This window comes from Amphiprion ocellaris, chromosome 7 (genome assembly GCF_022539595.1).
Source record: "Amphiprion ocellaris isolate individual 3 ecotype Okinawa chromosome 7, ASM2253959v1, whole genome shotgun sequence".
Lineage (NCBI taxonomy): Eukaryota > Metazoa > Chordata > Actinopteri > Pomacentridae > Amphiprion > Amphiprion ocellaris.
The window spans coordinates 11,303,466-11,326,991 of NC_072772.1; the positions used below are offsets into that span (position 1 = coordinate 11,303,466).

A 23,526-nucleotide genomic window follows, 5' to 3' on the forward strand; every position below is an offset into this window, starting at 1 on the left:
TGTAAATCTAAACTGTTGCTTTTTAATTTAATTATCAAGATCAAATACTCTCCTGGTTAACTTCAATGGCATGCATTTATTATAAAACACAAGGTTGGACTCACTTGTGTTATATGTACCTTTGTTTTACATCAACACAAATGCTCTGTGAATGCATATTTTATTTTAAACCCTCCTCTCTTCTGTGGCAGGTGTGATGCGTGTTGGTGCCCCTACAGCCCCGGAGGTCACCCTGCGTCTGAACCTGACGGTGAAGGCCAGCAGCTGTGTGGAGCCCGGCAGCAGCTTCAGTGACCCCCAGTGCTCCGGGAAAGGCAAATGTATTACGCAGCCCTCAGAGGTGAGAGTTCAAGGAAGTAAAATCCTCAAAGCACGGGATGTTTCTTTTCTCTCATCAAGACACTTTTCGGCTTTGCATGATAAAGGCGCAAATGCACCGGAGAAAACGCTGCACGTTCATTTTATACTTGAATAGGAAATCCTTTAAGCTCTAACAGACTCAAATAAAAAGTTACCAGTCAGGCAGCACGTCTGAATGGGAACATTCAACCTTTTCGTTTTCACATGTTTCTTTGTCCTGTTTTACAAGAAGCCTAGTTTTAGGAATCCTTCCCTTTGCTAACACAACAATGCCACTGCAAAATAAACAAACGCAAGATTTACATGTTGTTAAAACCAGCTATAATATATCTGTAACTACTGCACTATCATCAGAGCTGCATTAGTGTATTCAGTGTTGGAAGCCCCTTTGAATCATTATTCATAAATGTAACAGCAGAAAACAACTCTCTGAGTTTCATTTAATGGTAGAAAAGACTACAGAGCTCTGCAACAAACAATGCAACAAATTACAGCAGTGTTGATGAAAGTGTGTTATTTTTAATTAAAATTGTGCTGTGGTGGGTGTTAATCATTATTTACTGCTGATAGTTAAAAATGCACATAGGTCTTCTTGAAAATAACCTAATAATATTGCTAAAGCTCGCCTGAAGACAGAGAAATGCTGCAGTAGAAGAAGAAGCAGTTAATACCCACTAGTCCTCCAAACACTGAACTAAGAGATGAAGCAGCAGTGATTCTCACTAAGCATGAACAAAGTGCAGAGGGAATGTCGCAGAGGCCTGTTCATGGCGTCTCTTTTTACGCTCAGTATCTCATTATCATTCCCCTCGCTAGTACAGAATATCAGGCTGTGTCACTGCTCCTCATAATTGCTTTGTTGTGTCACTGAATTATTTTACAACGTGCAATCTCATTATTTCTGTCCCACAAGTTTTTTCCTCCTTCCATCTCTCATCTCTCGTTGTTTCACCTTTAACGCTGGTTAATTTGTATGTGACTATGTTTTGCAGAGCACTTTCTTCTGCGAGTGCGAGGACGGCTACACTGGAATTTTTTGCGAGGAATTTGACGCCTGCCTCCACCGACCTTGCCGCAACAACGGCACCTGCACTGACGTTAGACAGGGAGGTGAAGGACGCAACTTCACCTGCACCTGCCAGCCAGGTGTGTGTTTGTGTGTCCCTGTATGCATTATGTCATTTCGCACGGCCTCGGGCTCCTGATGTGTTTATTTCGGTGCTGTCTGTAATGCGGTGTGTGGAAAACCCTCGGGAGTCTGCCTGTGTGGTCTCAATTGGTTTGATTAGAGCTGAGCAACGAGAGCCTCTTTGTTTTTGAAAATGTCTGAATGAGAACACAGGAGCTGAGACAGTACTGAACCCTTGATCTTGTCACATTTATTTTGGGACAGGGACTTGAAACAAGCCCCTCTGGTAGGAAGGTAAATGTCGGAGGGGACCACTGATTGCCAGTCACTTCCCATTAGGGGATTCAGCTAACAAGCCCTGTGTGAGCGGCAGATGAGGGAAAATAAAAGGTGGAAACAGACAATAGTCAGCACTGCAAAATGGAACTTAACAAGGCAGCTCAGTTGAGTGCACTTGGTGGACATTGAGGACTTTTTAAAAGTGCATTTTGTTTATTAAGCTCTAGATTAGCTGCCTTTTGATGTATGAAAAATTATGACCAACAAGCAAACAATTACATGCAAGTAATTACATTTAGTTAACCCTCTGAAAACAAAGCAGTTTGTGGCCAGTTTTGCTCCTGCATTTGTTTTTATTCACTGTTTGTTCATTTTTCACTGCAATATAAAGTCCTGCACCTCTATGGAAACAACACAACCATAGCAAGAAGTACTTAGAGCTCAAAAATGTATTTTGTGTAGCAGAATCAAACACAAAATCATCATGTGCTGCATTTTTCCAGATGTCACAGTTGTTACCAAAACTTGAGAAAATGGGTGACTCTGCATATTATATACAGTATATTTTACTACTTGTATTTAATTTTTTTTTGTGCGTGCACTTGTCTCCTATCTGCTCTGTGTAAACACAGCCTGCAGTTTAGGTGAAAATTCTCAGATTTTTTGTCATGTGACTATTAGTCACTAATAGCTTCTTGCTGTAAAACCCAGATTTTTTTTAGTTTTTTTAGATAGTCTGTTTACTTCAAATGATTGATCTGGAATTATTTAAAAGTGATGTGTAAAATAAAGTGCTTTTGACGAAATATCATGATTTTTTTTAGCTTCAGTTTGGTTAATATTCTAGCTGTAACTGCAAATCACACAATTACTTCAAAAACCATTGCAAGGTCAAATTAACTATTAATTTTCTCCTTTTTTTTGCAATTTGTTACTCTGATAAATGGTGTAATTTTGCGATTTAAAAACACAACATGCCTTTTAAACCCCTTGGTGGCTTTTGGGATTAAGAGGGTTAATAACATAGTCTTTCACAATAAATCACATCTTAAAAATTATTTTAAAAAATGAATACAAATCCAGCTTCTGAATCCTCTCCTTTATTTTGTGGCTCCACAAACTGCTGTTTTATGCGTTACAATACATCATGTGGAAACCTGCCTTGTAAGATAACAACTGTATATGAAACTGCAATGCATTGTGTATTTTTGAACTGACTACGTGGCTGTTAGTTGACACAACCATGGCTGTGTGTCTGTCAGGTTATGAAGGCGAGCGCTGCCAGTTGCTGGTTGACCACTGCATCTCTCAGCCTTGTAAGAACGGAGCCACTTGTTTCAGCAGCCTGGCTGGGCCCAGGTGCTACTGCCCCGAAGGTAGGAACCCAATTATCGCCTGCTCGAACCAACTGTGTGCTTGTTGGTGTGTGTGTGTTGTAACTGAGTCAGAGAAAAATGAGTGAAGCTGCCAGAAATGCGTGGTGTGTTTGTCTATAATAGAAACAACTGGCGGGAAACCATTTACCAGCTCATGATGCGTGTGTGTCTTTGTGAAAACTAAAGACTAAAACAAAAATGTAGAAATAATTTTGTGCATCTTGCAATAGCGTTTGCACTTTTCAGGTGTCTGATCGCGGTTGTTATGGGCTCTGTGTGTCTGCTGCATGTTTAACAGTATCTGTGCCACAGAGATGCTTAATTTAAACCTTCCTCCTCTATTCTAATTAGTCTTCATAGCCTGAGCGACCTGCATCAGCCTCTCTGGGGAAATATGTGACCGCAAAACTGCTGCAGAAACTGTATTTCTTAATAAGAGCACATTGGATTGCAGTTAACCTACAGCATGTACACAGTCTGTACATAAGCACCCAAAACACATGATAAATACTAGGTGACAATGCATTAATAAAGACATAGTGGATTCCAGTTAAAACAGTCAAAGAGGCCTCAGTCACTGTGCTACACCTGCTTGTAATATTAATCTGCTAAAAGAACAAGGTCTCTGATAAGGAAAGGAATTCATAATCCACCACGTGCATATTTATTATCATAAATTAAGAGAAGTAGCGGCAAGAACTCTGCCAGCACAGTTTTTGCAAGGAGATTCTGTCAAGGGAGAGCTTTTAATAATTATTTGTTAATTCTGCGTCTGAGGGGACTTTGACTTATGGAGCAATTACCTGTCAGTGTGTTTATTTACAAGTGGCTGGCCATTTTAAAAAAAGTGAAGAACAAAAAAAGGTGTTAAATATTGCAGTATAATGAGGCATTTCTTTGCCAAAGGCCTTCTTAATGGAATGCATTTTCACATGTCACAGTAGGGAAAGCAAAAGTGTAAATGCTGCAATCAGTGGTGGCTAAATTCCTCTCAACAATGGGAAAATTGTGCATAATTCTGTAATTTGCTGAAATTCACATTGCAACAGCAGTTTGTTTGGAGCATAGCTGGGAGGGAAAACCAGTAACAAAGCAAAAATAGAGGCGCTCCACCTACACAAACTCAAAATGGCAAATCTATAAAAAGAGAGAGTGCTTCATTACAGGACGTACTGTTTAACAAGTAATCAGTCAATAACTTAGTAATCAATGAGAGGACTGAACAATACTCACATAGGACAACACACACTGCATAGGAGCATACTGTTCTTTTCAGGTTGAGTGGTGTTTATGTTGCTGCTAGATGAGGCCACTGGGTATTACATTCTGTTCCACGATAAATATCAGAAATAAAACCCAGTTTATGGTTTATTTTAGTGTAGAAATACATGAAGTCATTTAAGTGTCCCATCAAGTGGCACAAACAAGTTTATATATGAAACACATAGGCAAAAAAAAGATGTGCATCCATACTGATGAACATATCAAAGGAAGATGATGATTTGAATGTCTTTGAATGCACAGCCTTTGGGCAAATCATCAAAACTAGAAGAGAGTTTTTCATCCTCAATGATGTTTTTAACGGGGTGGCAGTAAAGGAGATGCTGTACAGTAATGTAAAGTTTCCAGGAGCAGGAAAACGTATCATCTTTGGGGAAAAAAAAGTCATTCATTAACACTCCAAGTCCAAGAATGCTCTACATTTCCTTTATGTGAAACCTCTCTATGTGTAGAACAGCGACAGATAACAAGAGGAGAAGAAATACAAAAGAGAAGAAGAAGTTTGAAGAAGAAAAACACAGATCTACTGTTCTCTGTTGTTCCTCCTGAAAGTCACTTTCTAGACCCAACCAAGTAGAAATGCTCCGTAATACATGATAATTAAGACATTGTGAAGTAGTGTCCTCCACTGGCAGGGAAATATAAGCTGGATCAAACGGCCCAATGAACACACACAGCACAGATTCCAATTTTTCATGCTCATTTTTAGTGCTTAGCCAGGATCTTTCCTCCCACTCCCATAAATCATCTCCAGGTTTTCTCTCAGTGTTTTTCTGCACAGGCATGAACAGCAAGTAAAATGATGGGTGGCAGGACAGCTCTAGTTGCTGTCATCAATGATGCATCGGCTTTGTGATCACTAGGCCAACTATGACAGCATGAGCTGCATTTTTACTCACTAGAATCACTCTGCAGGGATTAAGATATCGTTACTGTTTGTTTTTTCTGTCAGCGGCATTTCTCAAAAAGCCACAAATTATCAAAGAGAAGTTGAGCTGAGTAACTACCAAGTGGCCTAATGTGGCTTTTGGGATGTCTGTCCAGGGGTTGTTGTTGGGTTTAGCCAATAGTTATAACGTCATCCATATGGAGATTTGGATCTGAGTTGTAACAGCCCATTTGTCCGGTTCAACCATCCAGTAAACACGAACCCAACTGGTACTACAGACAGTAGCTTGGAAATTGCAGTAGCCACCATCATCAGCTATCTAGTTTTCCTCACCAGTTCTATGAACAAACTCTCTATCAGTATGTCTTGTACTCACTCATGTTTGTTTCTGCAAAGCTGAGGCAAACAACATGACTGCTATAGATGAGAAACTGACTGTAATACAATCACTGCATCCCTTTTATCAACAATATCTCATACTTAGATCACAGTGTAGCTTTATCTTGGTTGACTGAAAGAATAAAACCTTTACCGTGTATTTATTTTCAGTAGTGGCACATCTCTGCTCTTCTTATTGTTCTCACAGCACCTTGTCTACAGTGGAAATTGTCCTCTGAGGAAAAAAGTAACTTTCTCAGCTGTGCAAACCCTGTGTTTGTGTCCATTATGACCACTATTAGTCACAACTTGGCTGTTTCAGGATCTCTCAGGGGAAATATACGGACCACTGCCGTCCATCGCCATGTCTCTTCGAGTAGATAAAAGCAGAAACAAAGCATATTCTATGTTTTATGAGGTGCAGATAGGCAGGAAGAAATTAAAGGGGTCCGGTGGTGAACAAGAGAAGAAGCTGGATCAACTCTGAGATGACAAACATGCTCAAATAAACTCTAAACATGCAGTCGGAGCAGGTTTTTACCAAATTATTTGTGTCTAAAATGCTCCAGCTATCCAATTTGAGAAGTAAAGACTAATTTCCGAGTTAACTTTGATTTTAACTTGGAGAGTAATGGGCCATTTATCAACAACAAACCTACCCTTCTGTGGCAGCTCTGCAGGAAACCACTCAGGGAAACAAAAACGGAGAATTGAAAATTTCATTAGCTTAAAAAGATACCAACTCAGAGCGAGAGTTGTGCTTTTTTATTTCTTACAGCGGAGTCACTTTCTTGAGGGAAATAAGCTTCAAGGGCCTGTGTGGAAAGTAGGAATAGTTAACGCTGCCAAGACTTAATCTCACATGCATATGAACACATCAGTACTGTTTACAGACAAAACAGAAAAATGCAACACCAGTCTTTTAATCAAAACTTCACAGGGCAAATTTACTCTTACTTAAAAGTTAAAGCATACTAAATAAAATGCCTCTGGGTAGAATCACAAATTGTAGAATCTGATATTTATGAAGGTCTGTGCTCTCTGAATGTCTTCTGCAGTGTGTGTGCACAGTTATTATGCAAACTTTATTCCTCAGGATTCCCAAATACAGCACTCTCAGTCAATCCAACATGCTATTGAATCTTAAAAGTAGATGATGGTCTCTTTCAGTTAAGTTTGTACAATTATTAAGAAACTATTCTACATTTTAACAGTGGTAATTTTAACAAATAAGTAACACAAACTTGAGTCAAATCACAAAAATATCCACTGACCAATATAGCCAGCCTGGTGTTCGCCAGTTTTTCAATTTATTCACAATCAACTTCCCTAAAGCACCACCGCAGCCTCCTAAATGCTATTCAAAAAGGTGTGTGTGTTCCCTCACTTTAAGTCTCATGTTGGAGAATGGCCTATATGTTCTCAGTAGGAATTACGTCAGGTAAAGAGGGTGGCCAGGTTTTTATTCAATCATCCTAAAGGCCTTTGAGGTACTTGAATGCATATGATTGAGTATTAACCTACATCAAGATCATGGCCTTCTTGAATGCTGTTGATGTCTGCCAGCTTTCAGACACTGATCTTTAGTTTAGGGGTCAACTTCAGTCTTCAACCCAAAAAGGTGCAACGAGCTCATCCCTATTGATAGCATCCATACCAGAACACCCCCTCCACCTTGCTGGCACTTGAATCAAAGTGCTGTCCATTAGTGATCCAGTCAACCATCAGCTCTACCAAGAGGCACTATGATTTCATCTGTCCATCAAACCTTTGAAAAATCTGTTGTCAGGTAGTTCTTGACCTCATCCTGATGCTTCAACTTGTGGTGGTCTTGTTTTAGCCTTCTTACATCATTCAAGTGTCTGAGCACTTGACACCCCGTACTTCTGGACACTCCAGCTTGGCTGCAGTCCTGGAATACAGCAGCACTCGAGGATAATGTGTTCCTGGTCATTTCACATTCAATTTTTCAAAAGTCTTTTGCAATTAATTTGCACATTTTCTTCTCCAAACGTCTTACTGAAATGTCTGATTGTCCAGCAATCACACCTCAGTAGTTTATCTTTTTCAAGAATATTACATCTGCATAAGAGACATTTTACAATTTTTGACTTTCAGTGTCAGTTAAGTCTCTTTCTTGGCCCGTTTTAGCCGAAGTAATGAGGCTGCCTAATCAGTATGGGCCTTAATGTAAAGTATTAATCACTTTAGACTGCGCCCTCTTTCATTACACAAGTACATGTCGGCTGAAAATGACTAAATCCAATAAGCACTCAGGTTTATATGGTTCGGAGTTGGAAAATGTGCAGAGCAATAATGATGAGGTCTGAACGCTCACTTGCCTAGTGATTGTGCACACAGTGTAGTTTTTACTTTCATGCTCTCGCTACAAGGTGATGCAGAAGTTAAACCCATGTGGATGATGTGAATTTCAGAGGTGCGTGCATGTACTTTCTGCACTTTGACTCGTAAACACTGACAGAAGAGTGTGAAGTGCGAATGCCTGCACTGTAGCTGCCTCCAGTCAGAAGGAGACGGGCGGAGGAGTTAGCGGGCCAGCTAAATTTAAACTGTTAACTCCTTGGCAGGTTTGAACGCCAGCAGCAGGAGTGAACAGACTCCTCTCTGTCAGCTCGTGTCACAGTGTGAGTGTGCTCCCCTTTAGACTGATAGATGCATCGACAAATAAGCTGAAAAAAGAGGAAAACTAGGAAAGAAATTGAGCTCAAATTCTTGGAGAGAGCAATGAAGCTAAACGCAGAGGAAAGCAGGGGATTAAAGCATGACAGAGCAAATATAAATCATAAAATTAAATTTATGCGTGTGCTTTTGTGTTTATGTAAAAGAAAGGGGGAAAGGAAGGGAGGCAGAGGAGCAAAAAGGGGAAGGGATGAAGCCGAACGAGTCAGTGGACAGAAAGAGAAAGAAGAGCTGTGGTGAGATTTTCGCCTGACTGCTGCAGATTACTCGCGTCTCTCTGCTGAATGATAAATGTCCTTTTCGCACAGTAAAATAAAGTCTTGCAGATCAATGGATGCTTGAGAGAGATCTCTTCATTAGTTCAATGGAGTGTGCACTGTGGTGCAGTCAGCTCAGGGATTTACTACGGTGTTACTGTAAATCAGAGGACTCACATGCACTATATCACAGCAGAGATATGTGCATGTACACAGCGGAGTCTTTCCCCTCTCTGCAGTATAATGGCGATTCTCATGGGAGGTGAAGGCAGAAGAGGAGTAGGGGTGAAGAAAAGGGGTTATTTTTAGAAGTGGAGGATAGGTGAAAAGAGATAGAGGCTCACAAGATAATGAGAAATGAGAGAGGGTGAAGAAGAAACTAGTGGCAAGGAAATGAAAGCCTGGGTCTGCACAGAACAGACCCCCCACACAAATACAGAGGGGCCTTGTCGCACAGAAAGCATGACAAAAACACATCATCCCTCCTGCAGAAATTCTGTACAGCATAATAGTTAGACAGCCCTGTCTGCAGCAAGAATTCAATCTCTTAAGCTGCTTTCGCTCTGTTTGTCTTGGTCTCAAACAACGAAGAGGAACAAATAAAAGAAAGAACATTAAAATTGCCGAAGGTGGTAATTTGGGGTGATAGTTACAGACAGAATCAAGCCACTTGCTGTCACTCTCCGAGGACAACATCTTTTGATCCTTGGTGTCACTCTCCCAAAGCTGCTACTGGAAAACATGGCAGTAACAAGGCCTTAAAGAATAATCTGACATTTTGTTTTTCTTCTTTGGAGATCAACTCGTGCCACTCATGTCTGTGTGCTGTTAACTGACACTGGAAGCAGGCGGCCTAGCTCCGTCCAAGGTTAAAACATCCATCCACCCATTCATCCATCCATCCATCCATCATCTATACATCACTTAATTCTCTTTACGATCCTATCCTACCCAATGCAAAGGGAGGAGATACCCTGGACAGGTCACCAGTCTATCACAGGACTACACATAGAGACAAACAAGCGCACTCACATTCACACCTACAGACAATTTAGAATCACCATTTAACATCAGCATGTTTTTGGACTGTGGGAGGAAGCCAGAGAACCCAGAGAAAACCCACACATGCACAGGGAGAACATGCAAACTCCATGCAGAAAGACCCCAGGCCAGGACAGGACGCAAACTAGGGATAGGTTAAAACATTGCCCCTAAATGATCTTGTTTGTTTATTGTGTACAGGAACAGAAATGTGAAAATAATCAGTTGTGATTTGTGGTTCTATGCTGTCACTATTTGTTCTGGTGGAGATCGAGTGGAAACAATTGAGGTGGAAAAATGAAGCCAAAGTTTCAAAAACTGCAGTTCCTCAAACGGCTGCTCCAAAACAAATCAATCCCCATAGACCCTCATGTCAAAATGTAACCTAACAGCAGAAATAAACATGCTTACAGCTTTGCACAAATAACTGTTTTGTTCTCTATAGATAATTCACTCATTCATGACAACAGTACGGGGGGTAAATTTTTAGACAACTGAACCATTGACATTGTATTAAGGCATAAGATTACATATAAATTATAAATAATTGAGTGTATAGCTTCTCTGAGCAACAGGTGGATACTGTTACAGGATAGCCCATGGTGCACCTCAACATAGTCTAGTTCAGAAAGTATTTAATGAGCTTATGAGTTACTAACAGGTGTATTTAAAGATTTTGGAGAGAGCCCGGCTAGTTGTTTACACCTGCTTCAAGTCTTTATGTGGCACTATTCTAATTATCTTTTGGCTTTTGGCAAAAAAGAGATCAGTTTTGTTTCCCATGTGAAACTCTTCCTTTACTCTATTAATAAATTGCATGTGGGCACCAAACATTTGACAGAATAAGTGTTAGATCACAAACATGCAGGTTTTAAAAGCTGAAAAACGTTTATATTAAAGAGTTGAAGGTTTCAAATTTGTTATTTAATGCACTTCTGCTGAAATGCATATTAAATTACTTCGCTTTTTAAAAAGATTTACACTAAGGATTTAATGTCACTCTATTGTCCATCTGTGAGCCCATTTCTAGTCCCCAAAGGTGTGACGTACTCTTTAATTAAGACAAATGAATACTGTTAGGGAATTCTGCGATGTCAAAAGAGGAATCAGGAGGCAAACTCAGGGACACTCTGGAGACTCAGATGGCTTATGCTGAGAATAAGGTTTACTGAATTCAGGAGAAATGATACAGCGAGTAACAGTGACGTGAGCACTGGCAGCATCAGTTCTGAGGAGTCTCTCTGGTCTTGGGCATATATACTGTTTGGAAGGCGTGCCATGTTTATGTTACACTCTAAATGTGGAGGCAGGACTGTTAGTTCAGGATCCATCTGAACAGGAACACAGCAATATAACCTTGTTGTTCTGACATCATCAGCCAGATAGTTGGTCTGTTATCCCTATGTTATGTTTACCAAGCGTCTGTCTGTCTCAGGGTCATATTAGGGGACAGAGAGAGCATACGCAAGTTTGTATCCTCTATCTAGGAGAACCATGAGTCAAGGGTGACCATTTGGGATGACTCAGCATTTAGGCTGTTATACACTAGAACCACCTCAGTCATGAGAAAGTGAGTAATTTTTCCTTCACAAATACTATATGTATAGTTGTGTAGTTAGAAATATTTAGTGCATCCTTTAAGTTGGAGACTGCAAATGGAACAAACTTTTATCAAACTAAACAAAAAACTAAACTCCATACCTCTAAAGTCTAGAGGAAAACTTCTCTGTGAGCTTATTTGCATTAAGAGGTGGTTTCAGTGGGCAGAAGAGTCGGTGCAATTTTATGCCAAAATGGATGTCACATATCGCACTGCACCACTGGATTTGCATAAACACAACCCCTGCTGTGCCACTCTGCCGCCTTGTTGGAAGCAGGTTCATGTGAGGCCTAAAAATGACCAAAGACCTTCATTTGAAATTCAGCTGCAAAACCAGCAACTTGTACCGCAGCTGTGTGCTGCAAGTGTTGCGGATGAGGACATTTAATGTCAATCATACTGATTTAGATTATTCCAAGGCTTCCGTAGTTGTAAGCAGATTATTTTTGTGTTGGCTTTCCATGATTTTTTTTTTTCCCTGTCCCTTTCTATGTCTTGACATTTCACACTGCTACCTCCCAGGTTACCAGGGTGCTACATGCGAGCAGAAAGTGGACCCGTGCGCCTCCAGCCCCTGTCACAATAACGGGACGTGCTACGCTCAGGGGCCCGGCCCTCTGGGGTTTGGCTGTAGCTGCACAGCTGGCTTCACAGGCCCCACATGTGCCCAGCTGGTGGACTTCTGCGCCCTGAACCCCTGTGCTCACGGAGTCTGCCGCAGTGTGGGCAACAGCTACAGGTGTCTCTGCGTCCCAGGTAAGCTGCACTGTCGCAATGCTTTTAGTAAGAACTGAGACTGCTGCTGATTGCTGGTGTCACATGGTGCTGTAGAAATCAGGAGCCAAATTTAGCCAGTTAACGTTGGCACAGTTCATGGCTTTAGTTGTTTATTGAAAAACTTAACATATTAAAACAGAGCATGTGTGCAAATCTGCATTAATATCAGACCTCAGCTGCTGTTTTTCACTCAACATTGTCAGCATCTGTGTGAGCATGCGATGAAATATTTATTCCTGAGTGTGTATGTGTGTGTGTTTGTGCTGCCGGTACACATCCTTGTCAGTCTCACTTACAGAAGGGTCTCTGTAAGAATGGCAGTGGATGGGTGAGACAGTTGCCTTGAGCACAGGCATATAAATGATAAATCCCACCACCTACCCACCTGAGCAGTTCCCTCCAAACCCTCTCTGTCGCTTGCATAGTTTTGCATCTTTTTCTGGGGTATTTTGCAAGTTAAGCTCAGTTCCCCTCCATGCAAAAGTATGTTTTTTTATTTACTTTTCAGTGAAGTCATGTAAACTTTTAAAAAATACAGATTTACCATATTTAGACAGCAAGCTAGCTAGACAGACAGACAGACAGACAGACAGACAGACAGACAGACAGACAGACAGACAGACAGACAGACAGACAGACAGACAGACAGACTGACTGACTGACTGACTGACTGACTGACTGACTGACTGACTGACTGACTGACTGACTGATTGATTGATTGATTGATTGATTGATTGATTGATTGATTGATTGATTGATTGATTGATTGATTGATTGATCGATCGATCGATTGATCGATTGATTGATTTTCCAGTACATAAAGCACTACATTAACAGAAGTACTCATACTGCAGGTGACAGTAAAACTATTTGTCATATATAATGTGTAAAATATACAGTATAGAAAACATGCAGTGTGCACAAATGTGGAAAATTCATAAAGAAAAGGATACACAGTGTGCAAAATAACTTTCATATATCCAGTGTGCAAAGAAATTACTTGGACATCTAAAATAGCAGTGTAGCATAAAATAGAACAAAATATATATAAACATATGAAACACTTTCAGAATTACATATATGTATAGAAATACACATTTTTACTTGTGCATTACATAACCATTTACTGTACATGGTGTAAAGCATGATTAATTCTTATCCATGAGAAGCAAAAGATGTAATTTTAAAGATTTTTTAATGACATAATTAAACATGAAAAATTCTGACGTGGGTTATTAATCCAACTAGAATATTTTTAACTTAAAACCTAACTCTGAAATTGTTCCTGAGATCAAATATTTGACTCATGCTAGAAATGACTGTGTAACTCAAACAGAAACCTGTGGTGGAGGATTTTCATCAAGCAGCATTTTCCTGTGTAAGTAGGGTGATATTACCTAAAATATATATACTGTAGATGTTTTTTCATTGCAGTGTGTTCACAACAAAACATCCGAGTGTTTTTAGAGTTTCTTGCTTTTGAGGCCTCTTGGACTCTGCTGATATCCATCCATGTCTTTAAGATAGCATTTGACTCTTCACTTTGCCTCTATCACTTCTCCAGATCTGCCTTTACAACCCGTGCATAAAGCTTAGTGATAACTAAAAGGATGATGGCTGGCAGTGCTGTTGGCTCAGGCTCAGTGTAGCAGTAAATATCTTCTGGCTCAATGATGAGTTATTTTTAGACGAGATGATCGTGCCGCTGGTGCTGATTCCTCTGTGATCAAATCAATTGAGCGGAATGATGACTTATCATTATCCATTGTGCTGCAATTACCTTCCTGGGATGGTGAGATAGATGACTTTCCCAGTGGCCCATCAACATAATCTGACAGTTTGCTCCGCTGCTCTCTGTTTACACCAGCTGTCAGTGGAATGTATGAAGCAGTCACCATGATGAGCTCATATTTGATCCTCCCATTCATTCATTCCCGCTTCAGTGTAAATCCAGCTGCTCTTTTTCCAGACTATTTTGTGACATGGCAAAAATATTTAGGAACTGAAATTACTGCTTATGTTAAAGGTGTATCTCGACTGTTTGGAAATATTGTAGTCCTTCGATATAGATGCAGCACAGGACTGATGAATTCCTGCAGAATATGTTTACCTACTGACTTGGAAACACGTCCGAGATTTAACATTTTGCAACTTTTTGCTTCAAATTTCACACCAGGGGATATGGTTAAATAATGAAACTGTAAAATCTGAGCTGATATTCCCTCCTTGCTTCGTGTTCTTCTTGTTTATTCGAGTGTTCTGACTCTTGCTTTGTCGTGGTGGAGTGCAGGCATCCACTGTTTTCCATTTATTCAGATATCTTACAGTGTCTTCGCCACAACCTGCGTCTTATTTTTTCTCTGGTTTGCATTTCTTTCATATTTTTTCTTTTGTTCTTCCTTATCTTTATCTTCCTACCGTTACCTCATCTTATTTCCCTCTCATCCTCTGTTGTCTGGTTGCCATGGTAAGGCAGTCGACTTACGTGTGTGTGTGTGTGTGTGTGTGTTTCTCCCAGTCCATTGTCTGTGTTTGTGGTTCTGCTGCTCGAGCAGGTGCTGCCATCCAATCAAATGCCTCTGCTCAGGCAGCCTCGTCTAATGGGATTGGTGAAATTGGTGATTTGTAATTAGCGTCCCAGACATTACAGTGAACACACTCACACACACACAATTGCGCATTCAGGCACGCACACACATGACATTTTGAGCCAAATTTTCTCTCCATCTCTTCTGAATTGTCCGATGTATGAGCACAACAGACACTGAGCTCAAGTGCTTTCCAGTCGAGGAAAATGATTAATGTTGCAAATTTTACCTGACTAAGGTAAGCCTTTAAAAAAAACAAGCAGTTTCTAGGTGTTTTTTTGCTCCTGCCACATTTTTACTTACTCTGGGCTCAATTTTCATTGCAATATAAAGTCCTTTACTATCATAGAAACAGCAAAACTATGGCTAGAAGGACAGATGCAAAATGACACAGTGATGATATCATAAAATCAGTTGAAGTTCAAATTTTCTGCAAATAAGCTGAAAAATCTCTGAATCTTTGCCATGTGACGGTTGGTCACAGCTGAGTCAATAAGGCCTTCATGGTTGTGCTGAGGAGGCTTTCCCGTAGGTGTGAATGTGAGAGTGATTGTTTGTCTTTGTATGTAGCCCTGCGACAGACTGGTGACCTGTCTAGGGTGTCCCCTGCCTTCACCAGTCAGCTGGGATAGACTCCAGCCCCCCCCCCCCCCCCAGTCAGAAAAGTTAATTTTTTCAGTAATTTTTGACTTTAAGCTTAGATTGAGAAGTTGACAATCCAATGCTTCGTTCTGTTTTTAAAGTTTCTGGCTCTTTTGAATGATGTCACTTTGAAGGTTTTTAAAAAAGATAACATGTTTTTCAAAACTGCCGGCAGGTTCTGGAGTTCAGATGGTTAAATATTCAGGTTCAGACCTTACAAAATGACACATACAATGAGTATATAAATAAGCATAAATAAAAACTTTTGAATCTTTGTGAGACTATGTGTGGGTATGTGTGAACGTTTTAATCTCTACGTGTGCATATGAGCACCTCAGTACAGTAGTTTGTGTGGCTGTTCTCCTTGTCTAACTGTGTGGATATGTGGTTGTGGTTCTGTAAATGTCTGCTGGCTGTTTGAAATAAAGCTGCTGGGGAGCTGATATGTAGAATGATCTCTTCCAGTTTCCTGTAATCCAGCTCATACAAGAGGCTGCCAGCCCACAGAACCCAGACAGAGTCTTGGAAAGGCACTTGACATTTCACTGGCATTTCACAGGGAGGACCCTAGAGGTTCTAACTGGGCTCCTCATTAATTCCTCTTCTCTGTTTCCCCAAACACACGTTAGCTGTGGCCCACGGAGGGTCTGTTGAACTTCTACTCAGCACTGGGAACCAACTGAGAAATATAGTCATTTAAAGTTGGAGCAGAGCAAATGAAAACAGATTGCTACACTAGTCGTGTAAGAACTCAAGGGACATCATTCCCCTGGTGATTTGGGCTCTTTCAGCGTTTGTAAAACACTTCAATGAATTACAGCGGTTCAGTTGGGAGGCACGTCAGGTGTTAGATTAGTGTATATGCAAACACTGCAGCCATTTTTCAGGTTAATTACATCTGATTTATACACACAGAAGAGTAACTTTGCTGGAGGAGGGTATTAAAACAAAGAGACCTAATAAGAAAACATGCATTGCTGATTACTTCAGCATTGTACCTCCTGAATCTGTGTCTGCAGACCTTATAGTTGTGCATATTAAACACAATCAGCTGTGCCACATTCTCATACAAATACTTGCAAATTACACTTTGTATTTTTCTTTTTAGGCTCTAAATTAGATAGTAGAGATACAAGCGAGGCATTGATTGTCTGATATTCATGCATGGACCATGTTTTTAGCAGTTGTAGGCTTATTTTGCCTCAGTACACAGCTGCCATCCTATGGAAAGCACAGTGCACTGCATGCTATTTGACCTTGTGCCCAATCCCACTGATTGGCAACATACTGGATTACAGTATATCCATACACTTATTGGAAAATTAATGAGAAGATGTACATTATTTTTTATAAAATCAGCTGCTTGATTGTTTTATATTTGTATGTACTACAAAGGTGACATAAAGTCCAGGAACATTTTCCAACAGCTCCTGAGGGATTGTTACACCCACCCTAGGGGTCACTGAATGTAACATGAAAATGTCATCCTGTTGGGGCCTCAAGCAGCACACACCACAGATTTTTCCAACGAAATCAATAATTTATTTTCCAAAAGCGAATATAAACAAAGGTTGTATTAAACAAACTAAAAGTATGGATGAGCTGAAGTCAAAACAAACAAAACTACGCAAAACTTCCCGAAAACAAGAGGAACGAAAGAAACAAAAGATAGCAGCTCGATCCCTTCTCTTACAAATAAACTTGGGTTGTTAAACAAAGAACTAAGGAGTGGATGGACTGTGCTGCTGTGTGCTGGTTGGGACTCCGTGCAGAATGACTCGCTCATCTGGTTCCCTCACTCTCTGACCCCCGGAAGCGACGTCATCTTTCCGCTTTTTATGTCCATCCTCGTGGTAGACCGAGCCAATCCGGCGCCGACTCGTCAACGTGACGTCCAATCCTGGCAGTGGTGCGGCGCAGCCGTATTTACATATTGGATTAGCTAAATACAGACACACAGAGCGCAGAAAAAAAAACAACCTCATACGACCGCAGTCGTAACACCCCCTTCCCCAAGAATTAAATACCCCCCTAAGGTATTTAATTCAAATAAGACCTAGACAAAGTGGGAGCCAATACATTTTCACTACCCTTCTTATGTAAAATCTGCAAATTAAAATCCTGCAACAAGAGAGACCAACGCATGAGCCTCTGGTTGGAATTTCTCATCCTAGAGAGAAACACTAGAGGATTATGGTCCGTAAAAACCTGAACTGTTTGTGAGCTAGAACCTAGATAAACTTCGAAGTTCTGCAGGGCGAGCAGCAAGGCCAGTGCTGGCGGAACAGGCTGATTTGGTTTACCTGCTAGCTGACATGTGTGGCATGATCGGCAGTATTTGGCCAAGTCGGTTTTTAAACCAGGCCAAAAGAAATTGCGCAACACACGCTGATAAGTTTTCTTAACACCCAAATGACCTGCTAAACAGGAATCGTGTGCGATGCTGAGAACCTGAGGGCGATATTCCTTTGGCACGACCACCTGATTTACAACATGCAATTCATCAGAGTCAGGACTCCACTTCCTCATCAGAACTCCATTATCTATAAAGAAAACAGGAGATGTGCTGTCAGTAGCGAATACAGAAGAAAAACACAGTTAGCGATGGATCATTTTTCTGAGCAGTGATCAACATGTCACGATTCACATTCACAGTTAATTCTGCGTCACTAGGGAACAGAGATGTGTCATTTTTACATTTGGACTTATTTTCAGTTTTTAAAATTTTGTCAGTCATACCAGATTTCCCATTCTCATCTAACTTAGTCATGAATGACTCAGACAAATTCACAGTTTCACCCAGTTTACGAGCCTGTGCGCGTGTAACAGCGCACACAGGGAACAGATGTGGTTCAGTGAGGTCAGCAGGAGTGGCCGAGGACGAGGCGGGCACCGGAACATCGGTAACCACGGGGTGAGGAAAAACGTTTCCTCCAGTCAAATCGTTTCCTAAAATGAACGAGACACCATCGATTGGCAACCGCGAACACACGGCTACTTTTACCGGTCCTGTCACCAGCGGTGATTTCAAATACACCACATGCAGCGGGGCTCTCAGTACAGTCATCCCAATACCCCACACTAACACATCAGAACCACACGAAATGTCTTTGGACAGTGGCAGGACATCACTTTCCATCATCTAATGATAGGCTGCCGTATCACGGAGGATTTTTATCGGTACTTTCTTTCCCTCTCCGGTCACAGAAATAAAGCCTTATGTAACGAATGGCTGAAAACGAGCATCAACGTCAGAGATTTTGCTTTCAGAAGGCACAGAACGCACTTCAGGAGAAGTCACAGTTTTTATTAGACAGACGCCAGCGGGCGGTTTGTTAGGTTTAGACTGACCTTTCTTTTTCAGAGCAGGACAGACTGCGATTAAATGACCCAGCTATAATTAATAAGTCTGTCTTCCTACAGTTGTCAAATTTTTCCCACGAGGGACTATCAGCGAACTCATCAATGGAGAAATCAGCCATTCTCCCCCCCAATTCCTCCCACACACAGAAAAATGCCAACCAGGAAAAAATACTCACCTAACTAAGCATAACACTAAGCGAAAAAAAGCAACGGACGAGCCCCCAATTCATGTTACACCCAGCCTAGGGGTCAGTGAATGTAACATGAAAATGTCATCCTGTTGGGGCCTCAAGCAGCACACACCACAGATTTTTCCAACGAAATCAATAATTTATTTTCCAAAAGCGAATATAAACAAAGGTTGTATTAAACAAACTAAAAGTATGGATGAGCTGAAGTCAAAACAAACAAAACTACGCAAAACTTCCCGAAAACAAGAGGAACGAAAGAAACAAAAGATAGCAGCTCGATCCCTTCTCTTACAAATAAACTTGTGTTGTTAAACAAAGAACTAAGGAGTGGATGGACTGTGCTGCTGTGTGCTGGTTGGGACTCCGCGCAGAATGACTCGCCCATCTGGTCCCCTCGCTCTCTGACCCCCGGAAGCGACGTCATCTTTCCGCTTTTTATGTCCGTCCTCGTGGTAGACCGAGCCAATCCGGCGCCGACTCATCAACGTGACGTCCAATCCTGGCAGTGGTGCGGCGCAGCAGTATTTACATATTGGATTAGCTAAATACAGACACACAGAGCGCAGGAAAAAAAAACAACCTCATACGACCGCAGTCGTAACAGGGATGTCAAGGCGTTCTCAAGCCATTTAAGATATTTAATCTCCTTAAGCAAGTTTGGGTTCTTCTAGTCTGATGTACTTAGAAAGCCTCCAAAGGAAGGCACACAGTAGACGTTCTAATCAGATGCCTACACCACCTCAACTGGCTCCTATCAACACAAAGAAGCAGCAACTCTGCGTCGTTCTTTTGTTCCCAGAATGACTGACTGGTTACTGGACGGCTGGTGAATTGAGAGCTTTACCTTCTGGCTTGACCACGATGGTCAATTACAATACCAACATAACTGCTGTTTTGTACCAATCTGTCTGTCCAACTCATGCTCCATTATCTCATAACTCACAAACAAGATCCTGATATATGTAAACCTCTTCAATTTGCGGCAGCGACTCACCCCCAACTCAAAGGGAGCAATCCCTTGATTTCCTGCAAAGAACTATGGTCCTCGTCAGCCCAACTGTGTATATATTTGAAAAACAAGATTGGAGATGAGGAGCAACCCTTGTGGTGTCCAACGCCCACCAGAAACATAGTTGACTTTGTGCCGAGACTGCCAACACAGCTGTCACTTTGGTTGTACGAGAACGGCATGGCTTGTAACAACATCCCAGATGCATTGTGCTCCTGCAGTACTCCCTCTAAGGGCTCTCCAATAAACATGGTCTAAGTCCCCAAAACATACCTGTACCGGATCAAACTCTCATGACCCCCTCAGCATGTGCACAAGGGTTGCTGGTAGTTATTCCATCATGGTGTAATATTATATGTGTCAAGCGTGACTATGACTAAAAGAAAACTGATTAAATTCTCTTGTAGAGAAACTATGAGCAAGAATAGTGAATGAGGAAGGCACTTTTCGTACCGCTTCACCCTCTGCTCCTTAGTGCCCAGCAAATGAATGTTATGGTTGCTCTGGGAAGCTCCCTGGTATGACACTGTGTGATTTGTGAACGAGAGGAAAGACTGCTTAAACACATTAGAGATGCTAATACAAGGAAACCCTATAAATTGTAGCCACCTTCAGTAAGTTTACTGCTTCCAGCCTCTGCTGTAGTGTTACACAATATTACACAAGTATACACACTTTCCCTTCCTTACACATGAACTCAGAGCTTTCAGCAATATCCTCTTCTCCCTAAAGGTTGAAGCCTCTTCAATGCAGCAGCAGTATATTGTTTTAAAGCTGCAACAGTAATGTAAACTGTAAGTATTTGTGTGTCCCATTAAGGCTACCATGGCTTATATTGTGAGGAGGAGTACAATGAGTGTCTGTCAGCCCCCTGCCAGAACTACGCCACCTGTAGGGATCTCATCAACGCCTACGAGTGTGTCTGCACGCCACAGTTTGAAGGTATGTAAACGTGTATGTGAATGATTAGTTTTTACGTTTGTAGTTAGATTCTCTGAGTGCTAAACATGCAACCTGATCAATTATTACAAGTCATCTCTGTATGTGTGTGCAGGCAGACACTGTGAGATCTACAAGGACCCGTGTCTGAAGATGCACTGCCTGAATGGAGGCCGCTGTGAGAGCACAGGACTTAACGCTTCCTGTGCCTGCCCACCTGGATACCTGGGTGAGCGCTGACGATCAATAGACTGGCTGAATATTACTGTGCATGATTAAAATAGAGGTGAATGTCGCTATGTGGTAAATAATGCAGCTGCATCAACCGAAAGTGTTCCTGCGTTTGACTCAGACTATAACCCACCATCCTCAGTTTCTGTTCTTGGTATTAAATGCAACCTTACCTTTCTGCTCAGGGGAGAAGTGTGAGGTTGACATTAACGAGTGCGAGAGCAACCCTTGTCACCATGGAGGCACCTGCATTGACCAATCAAATGGCTTCACCTGTCACTGTCCACCTGGGTGGGTGGGGCCTAGCTGCGAGATCCGTAAGTCAGGCTGTCAAAAAATGTCTCCTCAGCTATTAATTTAAAATGTGCCATGTAGAAAGCTGAATATCTGTGTGTGTGTGTGTGTGTGTGTGTGTGTGTGTGTGTGTGTGTGTGTCAGACCTGCAGTGGAAGCCAGCACACACTGAGGACACCCTGACCAACATGCCCCGCCACTCCCTCTACATCATCATCGGAGCTCTGTGCGTGGCCTTTGTCCTCATGCTCATCATCCTCATTGTGGGCATCTGTCGCATCAGCCGCATCGAGTACCAGGGCTCGTCCCGCCACGCCTACCAGGAGTTCTACAACTGCCGCAGCATCGACAGCGAGTTCAGCAATGCTATAGCCTCCATCCGCCACGCCAGGTCAGGACACTTAAAAACACTCATCAATTACCAACAAAGTCAATGGCAATTTTGTGTATTCTGTTCCTACATAGATTTATGTAAACACGTATGTGAAGGCACATAAATGATGCAATTTAACAACTGGTTTGCATTCAGTTGAGTTGCATTGCGGGAAATGAAGAATTTTATTGCTAAAAGCTGGAATATCTTGGCCTGTGCTGCATATCTGTAAACCATTTTCTTCTAGTATTGTCTGCCTTTTGTGTGTCCTGCTAACAGTCAGCACTAAATCACTGCCGTGCCTCTTTAACAGGATTTCTTGTTCACTAACTACTTCCACAAGGTTTCACGGCTATTTTGGGATACAGCATTTTTGGTTTTGCAACACTGATTAACATTTGTTTTTTTTTCTTTCTCATCAGATTCGGGAAGAAGTCCAGGCCCGCCATGTACGACGCCACTCCCATCGCTTATGAAGACTACAGTCCTGATGACAAGCCGTTGGTTACTCTCATCAAGACAAAGGATTTGTAAAACACAACCATCACAAGCTGTACACATACGTGACCACGTGTGCATGCACACACATACATAAAGTCAGTAGAAATATAAAAGTATTTCCTAAGTAAAAAAAACAAAACAACAACAGCAAAACAAAATTGAATGTAAAATGTAGAAAAATAATCCCAAAACACACACTGTAGTTTAAAAAGAACACATCTGGAATTTGATACATCTATTTTCCTGTCAAAGTCCATGATAAGGCTTTATTGTAGCATAAGAGCATAATTTGCATTACTTAAGTTATTGATGATGGGCAGCACTCCCAGTAACCTCTGCTGTACAATAGAGTGATGACTTTAGTCTGCACCAGACTGTCTGTCTGTAGGTGAGGCCAGCAACCCAGGAGCCCACATTTCTAAGCAAACTCAGCAGACAGTGCTGACAACAGTCCTTACAGGTGTTGTAGAAATAGATGCACTTCTCATAGTGCATACACTGTAACTTTTTCTATATTTAAAAAGAAAAAAAAACATCTGCAGTAGGTTGCCTTACTTCGTGCATGGTTAGATTTGATGTTCTCTCTGCAATATTTTAAAACCCTTTGTATTTGGTTGTTGGTTGTTATTTTTTCATTGCAGTTGTATTTATCTCTGTCAAGATTGTGCCAAATCTTTTCTTTGGGTATTTTGTGGTTAGTAGATAAAATACATACATGTATAAATACTAGTCACGGAATTTTTCTTTTTTACAATACATATTGTCCTGTTCTTTACATGCAAGTTTCTCAGTGGTGTACGAATAGTGAAGAAAGTGGGTTTGCTGGAGTACTGTGACCCTACCATCCTACTGTATGTATTTCAGTGATATTTAGGATAGAAGGTAGGTATATTTCTCACTGCACACAAAAATAATTGGTTTTACTCAGTGTACCTGTTTTCCCCAGTGTACAAATTCACCTCTAGTATTGACAGCGTTGAATAGTTTCTGGATAAAAGTGTGTTCGCCAGAGTGCCCTCTTGTGGCAGGCTTTAAGGTGGAATAGAGGGAAAAGCAGATGGACAGGAAAGATATCTACTCCAGAATATATGTGCTTCTGTGTTCTGCCAATGGAAACGTTCCGTCCGTGCAGCTGTGTTGTTCCTCTCAAGGTCAAGCAATGTTCCACCAATAGGCTCAGCTTATCCTACGATTTTTTCCCCCCTCATCTTAAACACAGCAGCGACATGATTACCTATTATCTATGTTGAATTATGTAAACAATAAAGATTCAAGTGAAACATAATCTGCTCATGTGGTGTCTTGTCTGAACTTTGGCTCAAACTTAG

The 23,526-nt window shown here is 41.3% G+C and overlaps 1 protein-coding gene across 1 annotated transcript in view; it reads left to right on the forward strand.

The window, feature by feature from the left end:
• dner (delta/notch-like EGF repeat containing) overlaps window positions 1-23,483 on the forward strand; it is a 75,134-nt gene extending 51,651 nt beyond the window's left edge. Inside the window, exons 5-13 of the mRNA XM_023283053.3 lie at window positions 192-340; window positions 1,353-1,506; window positions 3,031-3,144; window positions 11,813-12,046; window positions 20,680-20,802; window positions 20,915-21,028; window positions 21,216-21,347; window positions 21,469-21,715; window positions 22,120-23,483. Coding sequence (XP_023138821.2) covers window positions 192-340; window positions 1,353-1,506; window positions 3,031-3,144; window positions 11,813-12,046; window positions 20,680-20,802; window positions 20,915-21,028; window positions 21,216-21,347; window positions 21,469-21,715; window positions 22,120-22,231 — 1,379 coding nt within the window. The 3' untranslated portion in view covers window positions 22,232-23,483. The remainder of the gene's footprint in view (window positions 1-191; window positions 341-1,352; window positions 1,507-3,030; window positions 3,145-11,812; window positions 12,047-20,679; window positions 20,803-20,914; window positions 21,029-21,215; window positions 21,348-21,468; window positions 21,716-22,119) is intronic.
• The last annotated feature ends 43 nt before the right edge of the window (window positions 23,484-23,526 follow it).